Source organism: Silene latifolia, unplaced genomic scaffold (assembly GCF_048544455.1).
Source record: "Silene latifolia isolate original U9 population unplaced genomic scaffold, ASM4854445v1 scaffold_70, whole genome shotgun sequence".
Classification (NCBI taxonomy): Eukaryota; Viridiplantae; Streptophyta; class Magnoliopsida; order Caryophyllales; family Caryophyllaceae; genus Silene; species Silene latifolia.
Window position 1 is genome coordinate 3,297,612 of NW_027413609.1, and position 12,232 is coordinate 3,309,843.

At 43.5% G+C, this 12,232-nt stretch overlaps 3 protein-coding genes and 1 non-coding gene across 4 annotated transcripts; 1 reads left to right on the forward strand and 3 right to left on the reverse strand.

Annotated features, from left to right (window-relative positions):
• The first annotated feature begins 1,895 nt into the window (after positions 1 to 1,895).
• Positions 1,896 to 2,002, forward strand: LOC141640075 (small nucleolar RNA R71). Its single transcript, XR_012542821.1, has one exon. It is a non-coding gene; the product is annotated as a small nucleolar RNA R71 (small nucleolar RNA).
• Positions 2,003 to 6,009: 4,007 nt separating this feature from the next.
• Positions 6,010 to 7,682, reverse strand: LOC141640044 (uncharacterized). The gene is made up of 2 exons (XM_074449005.1): positions 6,915 to 7,682; positions 6,010 to 6,483 (listed from the first exon to the last, which is right to left on the reverse strand). Exons 1-2 carry the CDS (start codon positions 7,680 to 7,682, stop codon positions 6,010 to 6,012), a joined length of 1,242 nt encoding a protein of 413 aa, XP_074305106.1.
• Positions 7,683 to 8,650: 968 nt separating this feature from the next.
• LOC141640045 (uncharacterized) lies at positions 8,651 to 9,412 on the reverse strand. Its single transcript, XM_074449006.1, has 2 exons — positions 9,134 to 9,412; positions 8,651 to 9,034 (listed from the first exon to the last, which is right to left on the reverse strand). The coding sequence occupies exons 1-2, from the start codon at positions 9,410 to 9,412 to the stop codon at positions 8,651 to 8,653; spliced, it is 663 nt and encodes a 220-aa protein (XP_074305107.1).
• A 168-nt stretch (positions 9,413 to 9,580) lies between these two features.
• LOC141640046 (uncharacterized) lies at positions 9,581 to 10,702 on the reverse strand. The gene is made up of 2 exons (XM_074449007.1): positions 10,482 to 10,702; positions 9,581 to 10,427 (listed from the first exon to the last, which is right to left on the reverse strand). Exons 1-2 carry the CDS (start codon positions 10,700 to 10,702, stop codon positions 9,581 to 9,583), a joined length of 1,068 nt encoding a protein of 355 aa, XP_074305108.1.
• Between the last annotated feature and the right edge of the window lie 1,530 nt (positions 10,703 to 12,232).

Below are 12,232 nucleotides of genomic sequence, written 5' to 3' on the forward strand. Positions count from 1 at the left end.
ATGGAGATAACTCTCCCAAATTCTTCTTTTGGCCAATGAGGCCATCATCTTCTTCCTTGGTTGATTTTGATGAGCTTTGCAAGCTCTCCTTGTCACAATTCACTTGCTCTTTGAATGGAGCATCTTCAACTTTCTTCCTCCATTGGAGTTCCGATCTCTTCTTCTCATCTTTCCGGCTATAATGATCAATCATGAAACATGGCTCATGCAAACGAGGAGCTCTCATGGTCTTGTCAAGATTAAAAGTTATGCTTTCATCTCCCACTTCTAGAGTGAGCTCTCCATGCTTCACATCAATCACCGCACCCGCGGTGTGTAGGAAAGGTCTTCCTAAGATGATTGGAATGTTGGAATCTTCCTCCATATCAACAATGACAAAGTCCACCGGGATGAAAAACTTCCCATTTCGCACGGGGACATCTTCCCATATCCCTAGCGGTGTCTTCGTCGATCTATCGGCCATTTGAAGAGTGATATTGGTACATTTAAGCTCTCCCATTCCCAACCTTTTACTTACCGAGTATGGCATGACACTCACACTAGCCCCTAGATCACATAAGGCTTTGTTGATCGTTGTGTCGCCAATGGTACACGGTATGGAGAAGCTTCCCGGATCCTTTAACTTTGGAGGTGAACTCCCTTGAAGTATGGCACTACTCACCTTAGTGAAGGCGATAGTCTCAAGTTTCCGGATCGACTTCTTCTTTGTGAGGATATCTTTCATGTACTTTGCATAGGCCGGAACGTGATTGATTAATTCCGTGAAAGGAATTGAGACTTCTAAGTTCTTCACAATTTCCATGAACTTTCCAAGTTGATCATCAAATTTAGGCTTGGCTGGACGACTTGGAAAAGGAAGTCTAATCACAATGGGCTCCTTTTCTTTGGCTTTATCTTCATTTTTCTTTGAACTTTCTTCTTTTGATGATTCCCCTTCTTTGGGACTTTGCACCACAACTTCATTCTCACTAGCTCTCACAACTTCATCCTCAACTTGCTCCTTCGGTGCTTCATACCTTGTACCACTTCTCAAGTGAATGGCACTAACCGTTTCATGTCTAGGGGGATTACCTTGAGGTGGTAATTGCCCCTTTTGTCTTTGTGAGCTCGAAGATGCTAGTTGGGTCAATTGTGTTTCCAACATCTTGGTGTGGGCTAGAATGTTGTTGATGGTGGTGTCTTTTGCTTGGCTATCTTTTTGCATTTGGGTGAAAAATTCTTGTTGATTCTTTTGCATTTGAAGGACCGCTTTTTGGACATTAAAACTTTGGTCATTGTGGTGGTTGTATGGATTTTGATTTTGGTAACCTTGGTTTTGATTGAAAAAGGGTCTTTGGTTTTGATTTCTCATGGGTGGTGGAGTGTATGTTGTTTGAGGGTTTTGGACATTTTGGCTTTTGTATGAGAGATTTGGATGGAATTTGGTGTTTTCATTGTAAAAATTTGAATAAGGGGTACCGCTTTTGTAAGCTTGGAAAGCATTGACTTGCTCGGTTGTTCCCCTACATTCACTTGAGTCATGACCTAAGGTTCCACAATTCTCACATATCCCGCTTGGGATTGATGAGGATGCCGTCATGGCATTGACATGGTGCTTTGATGATTTTGAGCTTTCCTCAAGTCTAGCCATAGCTTGTTCAAACTTCAAGTTGATTGTGTCAATGTGAGCACTAAGTTGAGCACCCAATTGAGTAACGGTGTCCACTTCATACTTTCCTCTAGTAGCCTTGCGAGGCCTACTATATTGCGAATTATGGACCGCCATTTCCTCAATCTTGTTCCATGTTTGATTGTCATCAACTTCGGTGAACATTCCATTTGATCCCATATTGAGAATGTTCCTTGAATCTTCATATAAACCATTCCAAAATTGTTGCACTAAAAACCATTCGCTAAGTCCATGGTGAGGACATGAGCGACAAATACCTTTGAACCGCTCCCAAGCTTCATACAAAGATTCTTCATCCCTTTGCTTAAAACCCGTAATTTGAGCTCTTAGCATATTGGTCTTTTCCGGTGGGTAGAATTTTTGGTAGAAAGCTGGAGCTAGCTTCTTCCAAGAATCTATTCCAAGGGTGGCCTTATCAAGGCCCTTCAACCATTGCTTTGCGGTGCCGATTAACGAAAAAGGAAATAAGACCCATCTTATTTGGTCTTGAGTCACGCCCGTTTGAGAGATAGCTTCACAATAATCACAAAATGTTTCCATATGAGAATGAGGGTCCTCACTAGGCATTCCCCAGAATTGGCTCCTCTCAACTAGTTGGATGAAGGCGGACTTGGCAATAAAGTTTCCGGTAAGATGTTGTGGGGTAGGAGTACCGTTTGGTAGATCCTCCTCGGTGGGTATAGAGTGAGACGAGAATTTAGGCATTGTAGGTGGATTTTGTGTGGTATTGTTTAATGGGTTCTCTTCTCCTTCTATTGCGAAAGGATTGACAAACTCACTAGTGGGTTGAACAACTTCACCAACACCTCCCAAATTCCTCCTAACAAGTCTCCTATTATTCGTCAAGGTTCTTTCGATTTCACGGTCAAAAGGTAACAAATCTCTTTGTATCCTTCTAGACATGCAAAATATCAAACAACTCAAAAACAATTAGAACAAACCTTGAGGAGTTTTACTTCCCCCAAGGTGAAAAAGAGAGACACAACTAAAAACAATAAAAGAAATCTTAAATCAATTAAACACCGTCCCCGGCAACGGCGCCATTTTTGATCGATGCCATTTGGTGTTCACAATTAAGCATATGTGGTCGTTGGTCAATGGTCGATACAAAATACAATTTATACTTCACAAACAACTCTACAATTAGTAAAGAGGCAAGTAAAGGTCGGATCCCAAGGGACGGGTATTGAAATGAAGATTCTATTGTAACTAGCGGTGTCTAGGGGTGTCACAAATTGGGTTGATGTAGAAGGTTACTAAACTAAAATAGCAATGAAAATAAACTAACAAGGTAAATGAAATAAGGGTGTAAACAATTGATTAAAAGCACTAGGGTGTCATGGGTTCATAGGGGAATCATGGGATATGATCATACAAACATGTTCTCAAATTATAAGCAAGCAATTATTGTTGTGATGGATTGAGTTGGGTTATATCTTACAATCCTAGGAAAGTTTGGGTCCCGGAGCCGAATCTCTTGGATTGTACAACACCTACAAGTCGACTTAATCTTCCCTACTTAACACATGCATGGTCTAACAAGACTCGAGTTGGGTTATGTCTTACAAGTCAAGTTGAAAGGATAGAAGATGATAGTAAATGCAAGGATTCATAGGCTTAGCATTTCATCAAATATAACATGTGCATGCATTAAGATCAAAACAAGCAAGCAAATAAGATATGAAAGCATATTAATTTAAGCATGAATCATTCCCCATGTTGGTTTCCCCTAATCACCCATTAAACCCTAGCTAAGAGACTACTCACTCATTATCATATTGATCATGCTAGAAAGGTTGTCAATCATACTAACATAATGAAACATGATGAATAAATGAAAGTAATTAGCAATAATTAAAAAGGGATTAAGAGATTATACCTACTAATGATTCCAATAATAAAGCAAGAATAATAGAAGTACTTGAATCCTAGATTGAGAGGTTGTCAATCTCCCAATAATAACCCAAATAATCTTCAATTACCCAAAATAAAGTAAGAACAAGAGAGAGATTAAGGAACTAAAACTTGGATTAAAACTTGATTAATATTTGATTACAATATTGAAGAGAGATTTGATTGATATTAACTACACTAATTATTGATAAGAAGAACATGCTCCTCTAATTAGACTAATGGGGTATTTATAGTGAGAATTAGGGAGGATGCATTAGGGTTAACTAAGGGCTAAACTAGTAATTACACTTTTTTAAGTTGAGCAAGGAGCCTCCGGGATTGTCCGAGAGAAGGGCTTCTTCATTCCGTAGCTTGAAGAACGAAACTGCGCTGTGCTGTGATCCGTGCGGCTGGGAGTCGGGACGGCCGGATCTGGGATGGACAATCCGAGCGGATCAAGGAACAAGACGCACGGACTGGGCATGGGCAATCCGAGCGGATTCCTGGTCAGGACGCTCGGACTGGCAGGGACGGACGGATTCTCTACAATCCGTTCGGATTGTAGCTCAGCAGCTTTCCTTCTTCTTTTTCTTCCCTTTTCTTCATGAATTCCTTGGGGATTTCCTTGGGGACTCAAGGATCCTTTTCTCAACAATGCTCTTCTACTATGCTATGTACAAAGGCCTTCTAGTCTTGTCTCTCCTTGATGCTTGGTCATTGAATATGATCAATTTAGCCTTGTTTTGCCATGAAAATGCAAGATTCTTACTCCTTTCCTACCAAGGGATCAAAATCTCAAAGAATATGCAAAACAAAGATCTAAAGATAAGAAATGACCCAAATAGGCACTAAAAAGCATAGAAACAATGGTAATTCGGGGGCTAAATATGCGCCAATTATGGTCGCATCACTCGTCCCCCCTGCCCAGAATCTGGGCATCCCCCTCCTTGGTACGAACGGACAGTGACACCTTCAGCACGATATGCTCATCTCCTTGAGGATACTTGCATTTCCCTATTTTAGAACTTAACATTGTTAATTACTTATTTATCCTTACTTAACCTAATAATGCACCACTATATATACTCCATTGTGTAATAATAAAAAAAAGGGAGAGATTACATTACATTACATTAGATAGTAAGAAGCTCTCTTAGATTAGGGGGAGATTACATTACATTACATTAGATCGTAGGAAGCTCTCTTAGATTAGGAGTAGATTAGAATAGATTACTCTTTAATCTTTTCACAAATCACACATTAATCTTTCCTTAATTATTGTTCAAGTCTATTACTTTTGAGTAATTGAAGATTATTGGGTTATTATTGGAGAATTGACAACTCTTCATCAATCAATCAAGTTCCCTTCTTTTTTTCTTTGCTTTATTATTTTGGAATCTCCATAGGTATAATTTTCTTAATCCTTGTTTTAATTATTGTTAATCTTTCTTACTTGTTCATCATATTTTGCCTTGTTGTGATGATTGACACCATTAATGACATGTTTCTCATGATAATGAGTGAGTAGTTTCGTTAGTTAGGGTTAGTGGGTAATTAGGGAAAACCAACATGGGGATTAATCATGCTTAATCTAATATGTTTTCATAATTAAATTGCTTGCTTGTTGTGATGTCAACCTATGCACATGATATGTTTGATGAAATGCTAAGCCTATGAATCCTTGCATTTTTACCCATCTCTTATCTACTCAACTTGACTTGTAAGACATAAACCAACTCGAGTCTTGTTAGACCATGCATAGTAGTGATTAGGAGGAAAGTAAGTTAAGTTGTAGGTGTTTTACAATCTAATCAATTCGGCTCCGGGACCTAACTCTTCCTACGAACCGTAAGACATAAACCAACTCGGTTCCTCTACAACATTAGTTGCTTGCAACTTTGTAAACATGTTTGTATGATCAACACCATGAATCCCCTATGACCCCATGATATCCTAGTATCCTTTATTACTTGTTTATACTCTTATTTCATTTTTTGCTTGCATTAGTTTAGAACACAACTACAAACCCAAACCAATTGTGACACTAGCACAAATTGAGATAGATAGACTTAGAACCCAAAGCACACCGTCCCATGGATCGACCTCGACTTAACCACTAACTAGTTGTTTGTTGGGAATATAAATGTGTTTGATTGGGAGACCCGACGACAATCTCACCCGTCAAAGGTGAATGATGTTCCAGGATCTAGGGACAGCTTCCCCATTCATAGTCTCCAACTTGTATGCCCCATTACCCACGATGCCTTCTATGCGGTAGGGACCTTCCCAGTTGTAGGCGAATTTACCTGCACTCTGATTCTTGGTGTTTGGGAATACCTTCCTGAGTACCATGTCCCCTACCTGCAATGTTCTCAGTCTTACATTTTTGTTGTAACTCCTGGCTGCTGTCTGTTTGTAGGCTGCCATCCTTATTTGGGCGCTGACTCTTAGTCAATGGTATCCATGCTGCTGGCCATTTGTACCTGGTTCCTCTCTTCGGTGGCATTGACATATCGATGCGTCGGTATTTTCACCTCAGGGGGAATAACTGCCTCGGCCCCATATACCAGACTGAATGGTGTTTGACCTGTTGCCACTTTGGGGGTGGTTCTATCAGACCACAGTACGAAGGGGATCTCATCTGCCCAGTTGGCTCCTATCTCCTCCAGCCTTCTTTTGAGGTTTTTCATGACTATCTTGTTGTTGAATTCTGCCTGACTGTTGGACTGTGGATTCCTAGGAGTAGACTTAAACAGCTTAATGTTCCACCTGGCGCAGTAATCTTCCGTTTTGTTGGATATAAATTGTGACCTGTTGTCACATATGATTTCTGAAGGGATGCCGTATTTGCTGCCTATATTCCTCTTGATGAAAGATATAACATGCTTCTCCAGGATCTGAGGGAAAGGTTGTGCCTCTATCTATTTAGAGAAGTAGCCTGTCATTGCCAGCATGTACGTCCTGTTTCCAGAAGCACGGGGTAATGGTCCCACAATGTCCACATAAAAGGCCAAGGCGAGATTATCGGATGCATATGTTCTGCTGGCTGGTGGCTGATAGGGGCGTGTCTTTGGCATTCTTCACATTTCTTAACAAAATCTATGGCGTCCTTCCTAATAGTAGGCCAGAAATAACCCTGCCTTAGTGCCTTGTTGGACAAGCTCCTACCCCTTGTGTGATTCCCACAATCACCACTATGGATATCACACATCAGTGCCTGTGCCTCTTGTATGCTCAAGCACCTCAAATAGGGTCCTGCCAAGGACTTCCTAAATAGGATACCATCAATGAGTACGAATCTGGAGGATTTCATTTTGAAGCTCCTGGCGTCTTTCTGGTTAGGTGGTAATACCTCATCACGTAGCCAACTAATGTAAGGCTTGCGCCAATCATCAGTTTCTTCTTGGGGTGTGGCAGTACACAGTATCCCTGCTTCGTATGTCCACTGGGTCGTTGCAGCCTTGCTGTTGTTCTGCTGTTCATTCTGACGTATGGTAGGTTTCATGACATGTATGAATGATATAGTACCCACTACCCCTTGAGTGAAGGCTGCTCCCAGGGTGGCGAGAGCATCCACTTCAACATTCTGATCCCTTGGTATCTGCTTGATGTGGAAGGAGGCAAAGCGGAGTTTGATCTCATTCGCCACTTCCAGGTAGGCTACCATTTTAGGATCCCTGCCCGTGTACACCTTATTTACGTGGTTCACAATCAGTTGGGAGTCACTATGCACTTTGATGTGGTTGATTTGCATTTCTAAGGCTAATTGGAGTCCTAAGATTAGGGCCTCGTACTCAGCCTCGTTATTTGTTGCTTTGAACTCACACCGTACTGCCTGTATTATCTGTTCCCCCTGAGGTGATTTCAGGACCAGCCCTACCCCTGCTACCTTTGTGTTAGATGCCCCATCAACATGTAATTCCCATACCTGCTCCCTTTTATCCTCACTTAGGGTCAAGATTTCACTGTCGGCTTGTTCTTGAAGGGTGGGGCGAAAGTCTGACACGAAGTCAACTAGGGCTTGGGACTTTATGGCTGTTTGGGGTTCAAATTTCAGGTCGTACCCACTTAGGTGGACAGACCACTTAACCATTCTTCCTGACAGTTCGGGTTTCCTCATTATGGTTCTCATGGGGTAGTTGGTCCCGACTGAAATTGTATCTGACTCAAAATAGGGACGCAATTTGTACGAAGCAGGGACAAGTGCTAAAACGAGTTTTTCTAGAGATGTGTACCTGGTCTCTGCAGGTAACAGAGACTTGCTTATATAGTATACTGGTTTCTGCGTACCCTCGTGCTCTTGTACCAGTACAACGCTATAGCCGCCTCCGTTACTGACAGATACAAGTACAGTGGTTCTCCCTGTTCTGGCTTAGAGAGAAGAGAAGGGGTGCTTAGGTACTGCTTGAGTTCCCCAAACGCCTTTTCATGCTCCGGCGTCCATTCAAACTTCTGGCTCTTTCTCAGGATGTCATAGAACAGTTGGCACCTGTATGAGGACCTTGATATGAACCGGTTTAGGGCAGCTACCCGTCCTGTGAGCCTCTGTACGTCCTTTGGCTTCTAAGGAGATTCTAAATGGAGGACTTCTTTGATTTGCTCCGTGCTGGCCTCTATCCCTCTTTGCGTCACCAAGTACCCCAGGGATTTCCCCGAGGAGACTCCAAAAGTGCATTTCAGGGGGTTCAGCTTTATATGGTATTTTCTGACGATCGAGAAGGTATTTTCCAGGTGGGACACGTGTTCTCCTGCCTTGTCGGATTTGACTACCATATCGTCAATGTAGACTTCCATTGTTCTCCATATCTCCTTCTTGAACATTTTGTTCACCGGGCGCTGATAGGTGGAACCAGCATTTTTGAGGCCAAAAGGCATCACATTGTAGCAGTACAGGCCTCTGTCAGATATGAAGGTTGTTTTCTCCTGATCCTTATGGTCCATTTTTATCAGGTTGTACCCACTCCAGGCGTCAAGGAAGGTAAGTAGCTCATGCCCTACTGTCGCGTCTACCATGGAATCGATGTGCGGCAGGGGGAACGGGTCTTTTGGGCAAGCTTTGTTAAGATCTGTGAAATCAACACATACTCTTCACTTGTTGTTCTTCTTGGGTACCACCACAACATTCGAGAGCCATTCTGGGTAGTTAACTTCCCTGATCTTGCCTGCTGCCCGGAGGTTGTCTACCTCCTGGTTTATCACCTCGTTCCTTTCAGGAGCAAATTTCCGCCTTTTCTGCTGGACTGGAGGAAAGCCGGGGTCTATATTTAACCGGTGTGTAATTACACTTGGATCTATGCCAATCATGTTGCTATGGGACCAGGCGAAACAATCCATGTTAGTACGTAGGAATTCAATTATCTTCTCACGGATGTTATCTGCACAATCAGCTTCCACCAATATTGTTCTTGCTGGAAACTGTGGGTCTAGGACTACTTCGTCGAGTTCCTCCTTGGGAGGTACAATATACTCCCTCTAGATGCACAGTTTCTGTAATTTCTATGCTGGGCTAGCTGTAGTGGGTTTCAGAGCGTTCTTGTAGCAATCCCGAGCAATATTTTGATCTCCCTGTACCTCCTGTACCCACCAAGGTGTAGGGAACTTCAGGCTCTGATCGTACATTGATGGTAGCGCTTTCATTTCATGGATCCAAGGCCTGCCAAGTATCACGTTATAAGTTGATGGACCATCAATGACCATGTACTGTACCTGTTTGTTCATACCCCCTGCAAAGGTAGGAATCATTATTTCTCCAAAGGATTGTTTAGTTTCTCCGCTGAAGCCTACCAAGGGTAATGCCTTCTGCACCAGGTCTTTCTCGCTGAACCCCACGTTCTTCACGGTTTCCAACATTATGAGGTTCACAGAGCTTCCTGTATCTACCAATATCTTTTTAACAAGGTAGTTCCCTATGGAAGGGGTAATGATCAAGGCGTCATGGTGGTGTTCTGCCTCATCGGGTATGTCTGCCTCGTCGAATGAGATTGCTGGTAGATCATGTCTGCTGACCTTGAGGGAGAACTATGGTTTATCTCCTTTAGTCTCAGTTGCATGGCGCTTTGCTGCTGAATAAGCGAGACCACATATTTCCGATCCTCCTGTGATGACGCTCACAACCTTTGAGTAAGGTGGAGGTGGGGATGGTTGGGCCTGGTCAGCAGTATTGACCTTTCCAGATTTCGCTCCCTTGGGGAGCAGGTGATCCAAGCATCCAACACTGTAGAGGTGCTTTACTTCCTTTCGTAGTACTACACAATCTTCTGTATTGTGGTCAATATCGTTGTGGTATTCACACCTTTTGCTGGCATCTCTTCTGTCGTTCTTCATGGGGGTAGGCTTCTTGGGCCACCTAGCCCTCTGCCCCAGTTCCGTGATTGCCTTCAATACCCCGGCAAGTCTAGTGGTGAACCTATACTCGCTGAGCTTAGGTGGACCCTCGGTGCTTTCCGTTTCTCCTGAGACTTTGTTCACTGTGTTCTTGCAGTAGGGTTTGGCTTTTTCGTTCTTCTTCTCCATTGTGATTTTTCTGCTAAACGACTCTGTTACGTACAGGTCCCTTCTATCCTCATCCTCCTTTAGGCGATAAGTAGCCTCTGCCATTTGCTTGACTTCTTCGAAGGTGGCAGATGGATGTTTGGTGAGATCCTTGTACAAATCAGAGTCACGATGTAGTCCCCTTCTGAAGGCATTGACTGCTGTTGTAGGGTCGCACCTAGGGATAGATATTTTTTCTACATTGAATCTAGCGAGATAATCCCTGGTGGACTCCTCAAACCTCCGGACGATCCGATATAGATCACTAGATATTTTTTCTAGCTTACGACTACTTGCAAACTGCTGATTGAAGACGTTTACCAAACGTGCGAAGCTGGAAATAGACTTGTTGGGAAGGTTAACGAACCACTAGAGTGCGGCTCCTGACAAGGTGGAACCGAATCCTTTGCACATACATGCTTCCTTTTCTGGCCCTGTTGCTGCAACTACCATCATTTTCTGTTTGTACTGGTTGATGTGCTCTAGCGGATCCTCTGTTCCATCATACAACTTCATTGTTGGCATGGTGAATCCCTTGGGTATGCTAACAAGGGCAATGCTGTCCACAAAGGGAGAATCCGCATAGCACTCCGGGGTCACCACCTCCATGGGACGTGGTAACCCTGGGACCTTGCTGAGCAGGGACCTGATATCCTACAACTATTGTTCTACATGGCTTCTTACCCCCATACCCTGGTTGTGGGGTGCTGAGTAGACCCCATATAGGTTTGGTGTTCCTCCTGACATGTAAGGAGGGACCATGTAGCTTCCAGGTAATGGTGTTGAGTTCACAATAGGCCTGAACTGGCTGTCTGAAGTATAGGGCATATAGGAGCACATCCTAGGATATGCGTTTCTTGCTGACTGTTCCCCTGGATTGCTTCCTGGTACCACTGGAGTACTGCTGTTTGTTGGTATAGGATCTGGAGTTAGGGCTCCTAATTCCACAGGATTGAGTACCATAGGGTACGTTTGCGGCATCCTTGGTGGTGGTGGAACCCCTGGTGGATTGATCGTACCCTGGGCGGCCACCGTTCCTGCTGGATATACTTGCTCGGGTGGCGTGGTTACCCCTGGTGGCAGCATATCCATATCGTGTCTGGTCACTAGGTTTTGCGGCAGTAGCCTCTCTGAGTACTCTCTGGCATTCCCCTGGCCGAGTGTTGACCTTGCCATCTTCTGGGTCGTTCCCAAGGGTGACACTGCATCTATCATTTCCTGTAAGGACTAGTTGTCCCTTTGTAGCCCCATCACCGCCTGCTGCAAGGATGTCATCCCTTGGAGTAACTTTTGTACCGGATCTGGTTGTGACGCTCTTGGGAGACGGGCTCCTGTCAAGTGTCCTGGTGATCCTGGGCGTTGCGGGCTCCCATCCCTATTAGGCTTGGGCACAGGATTGATAATTGGTGATTTTCCAGCCTTCCCTGCTCCCAGATCTGTGATTTTGGGGGAGTAAGGAGGCTTTGTTGATACTTGGGGCTGGGCCTGGCCTGCAGTTACTCTGGTGATAGGGGCCGCCATTGTTGGAACACCGGAGGTTGCTGGCACTGCCCCTATTACTGGAGTTTGCACTGATGTACTCATCGGATGAGCCACGTTCTGACTGGATCCTGACATGACCAACTACAGAGATGATATGATATTTCGAAAAGAGATATTTTAACCAAGATTTAACCACAATGCCCCACGGTGGGCGCCAAATTGTTTTGGTAAGATTTTACCGACTAAAGATTAGTTAGTCAATGCAGCTATTTCAATTAAAATACGGTATTAAGGACTTAAGTAGATCGGTAGTAAGAACATAACGAGAACGAAAGTAAGCAAACAGTACGAATGAAAAGCAAACGAAAAGTGAAAAGAGACAAATGACACAAGCAAAATGGTGACGCGAGAAACCCAAAATGTGGGAAAAACCGCGGAGGGAATGGTATCCCACCAATGATCCACTAGTAGTAATAGTTTTCGAGGGTAAACCTAGCTGGAACAATTAGGAGGAACAACAGTAACCTCCAGACGACTAAGTACAAATGATACGAACGGTGTTTATGTTTCTAAGTGTGTAAATTATTATTTGTTGCAGGTGATGAATGTTGTTTCTTCGAGTGGAGTGAATGAGGAATGAGAGGTCCTTGAATCTCG

Bases quoted from the DNA above. Each gene is read 5' to 3' on its own strand.
- LOC141640044 (XM_074449005.1), bottom strand. From the start codon at position 7,682: ATGAGGAAACCCGAACTGTCAGGAAGAATGGTTAAGTGGTCTGTCCAC. The intron at 6,484-6,914 runs GTATTACCACCT...TTCTCTAAATAG, and splicing joins TTAGTTGGCTACGTGATGAG to ATAGAGGCACAACCTTTCCC.
- LOC141640046 (XM_074449007.1), bottom strand. From the start codon at position 10,702: ATGGAGGTGGTGACCCCGGAGTGCTATGCGGATTCTCCCTTTGTGGAC. The intron at 10,428-10,481 runs GTCAGGAGCCGC...GTCTATTTCCAG, and splicing joins AAAGGATTCGGTTCCACCTT to CTTCGCACGTTTGGTAAACG.
- LOC141640045 (XM_074449006.1), bottom strand. From the start codon at position 9,412: ATGTTGGAAACCGTGAAGAACGTGGGGTTCAGCGAGAAAGACCTGGTG. The intron at 9,035-9,133 runs GTACAGGGAGAT...CTGTGCATCTAG, and splicing joins CACCTTGGTGGGTACAGGAG to AGGGAGTATATTGTACCTCC.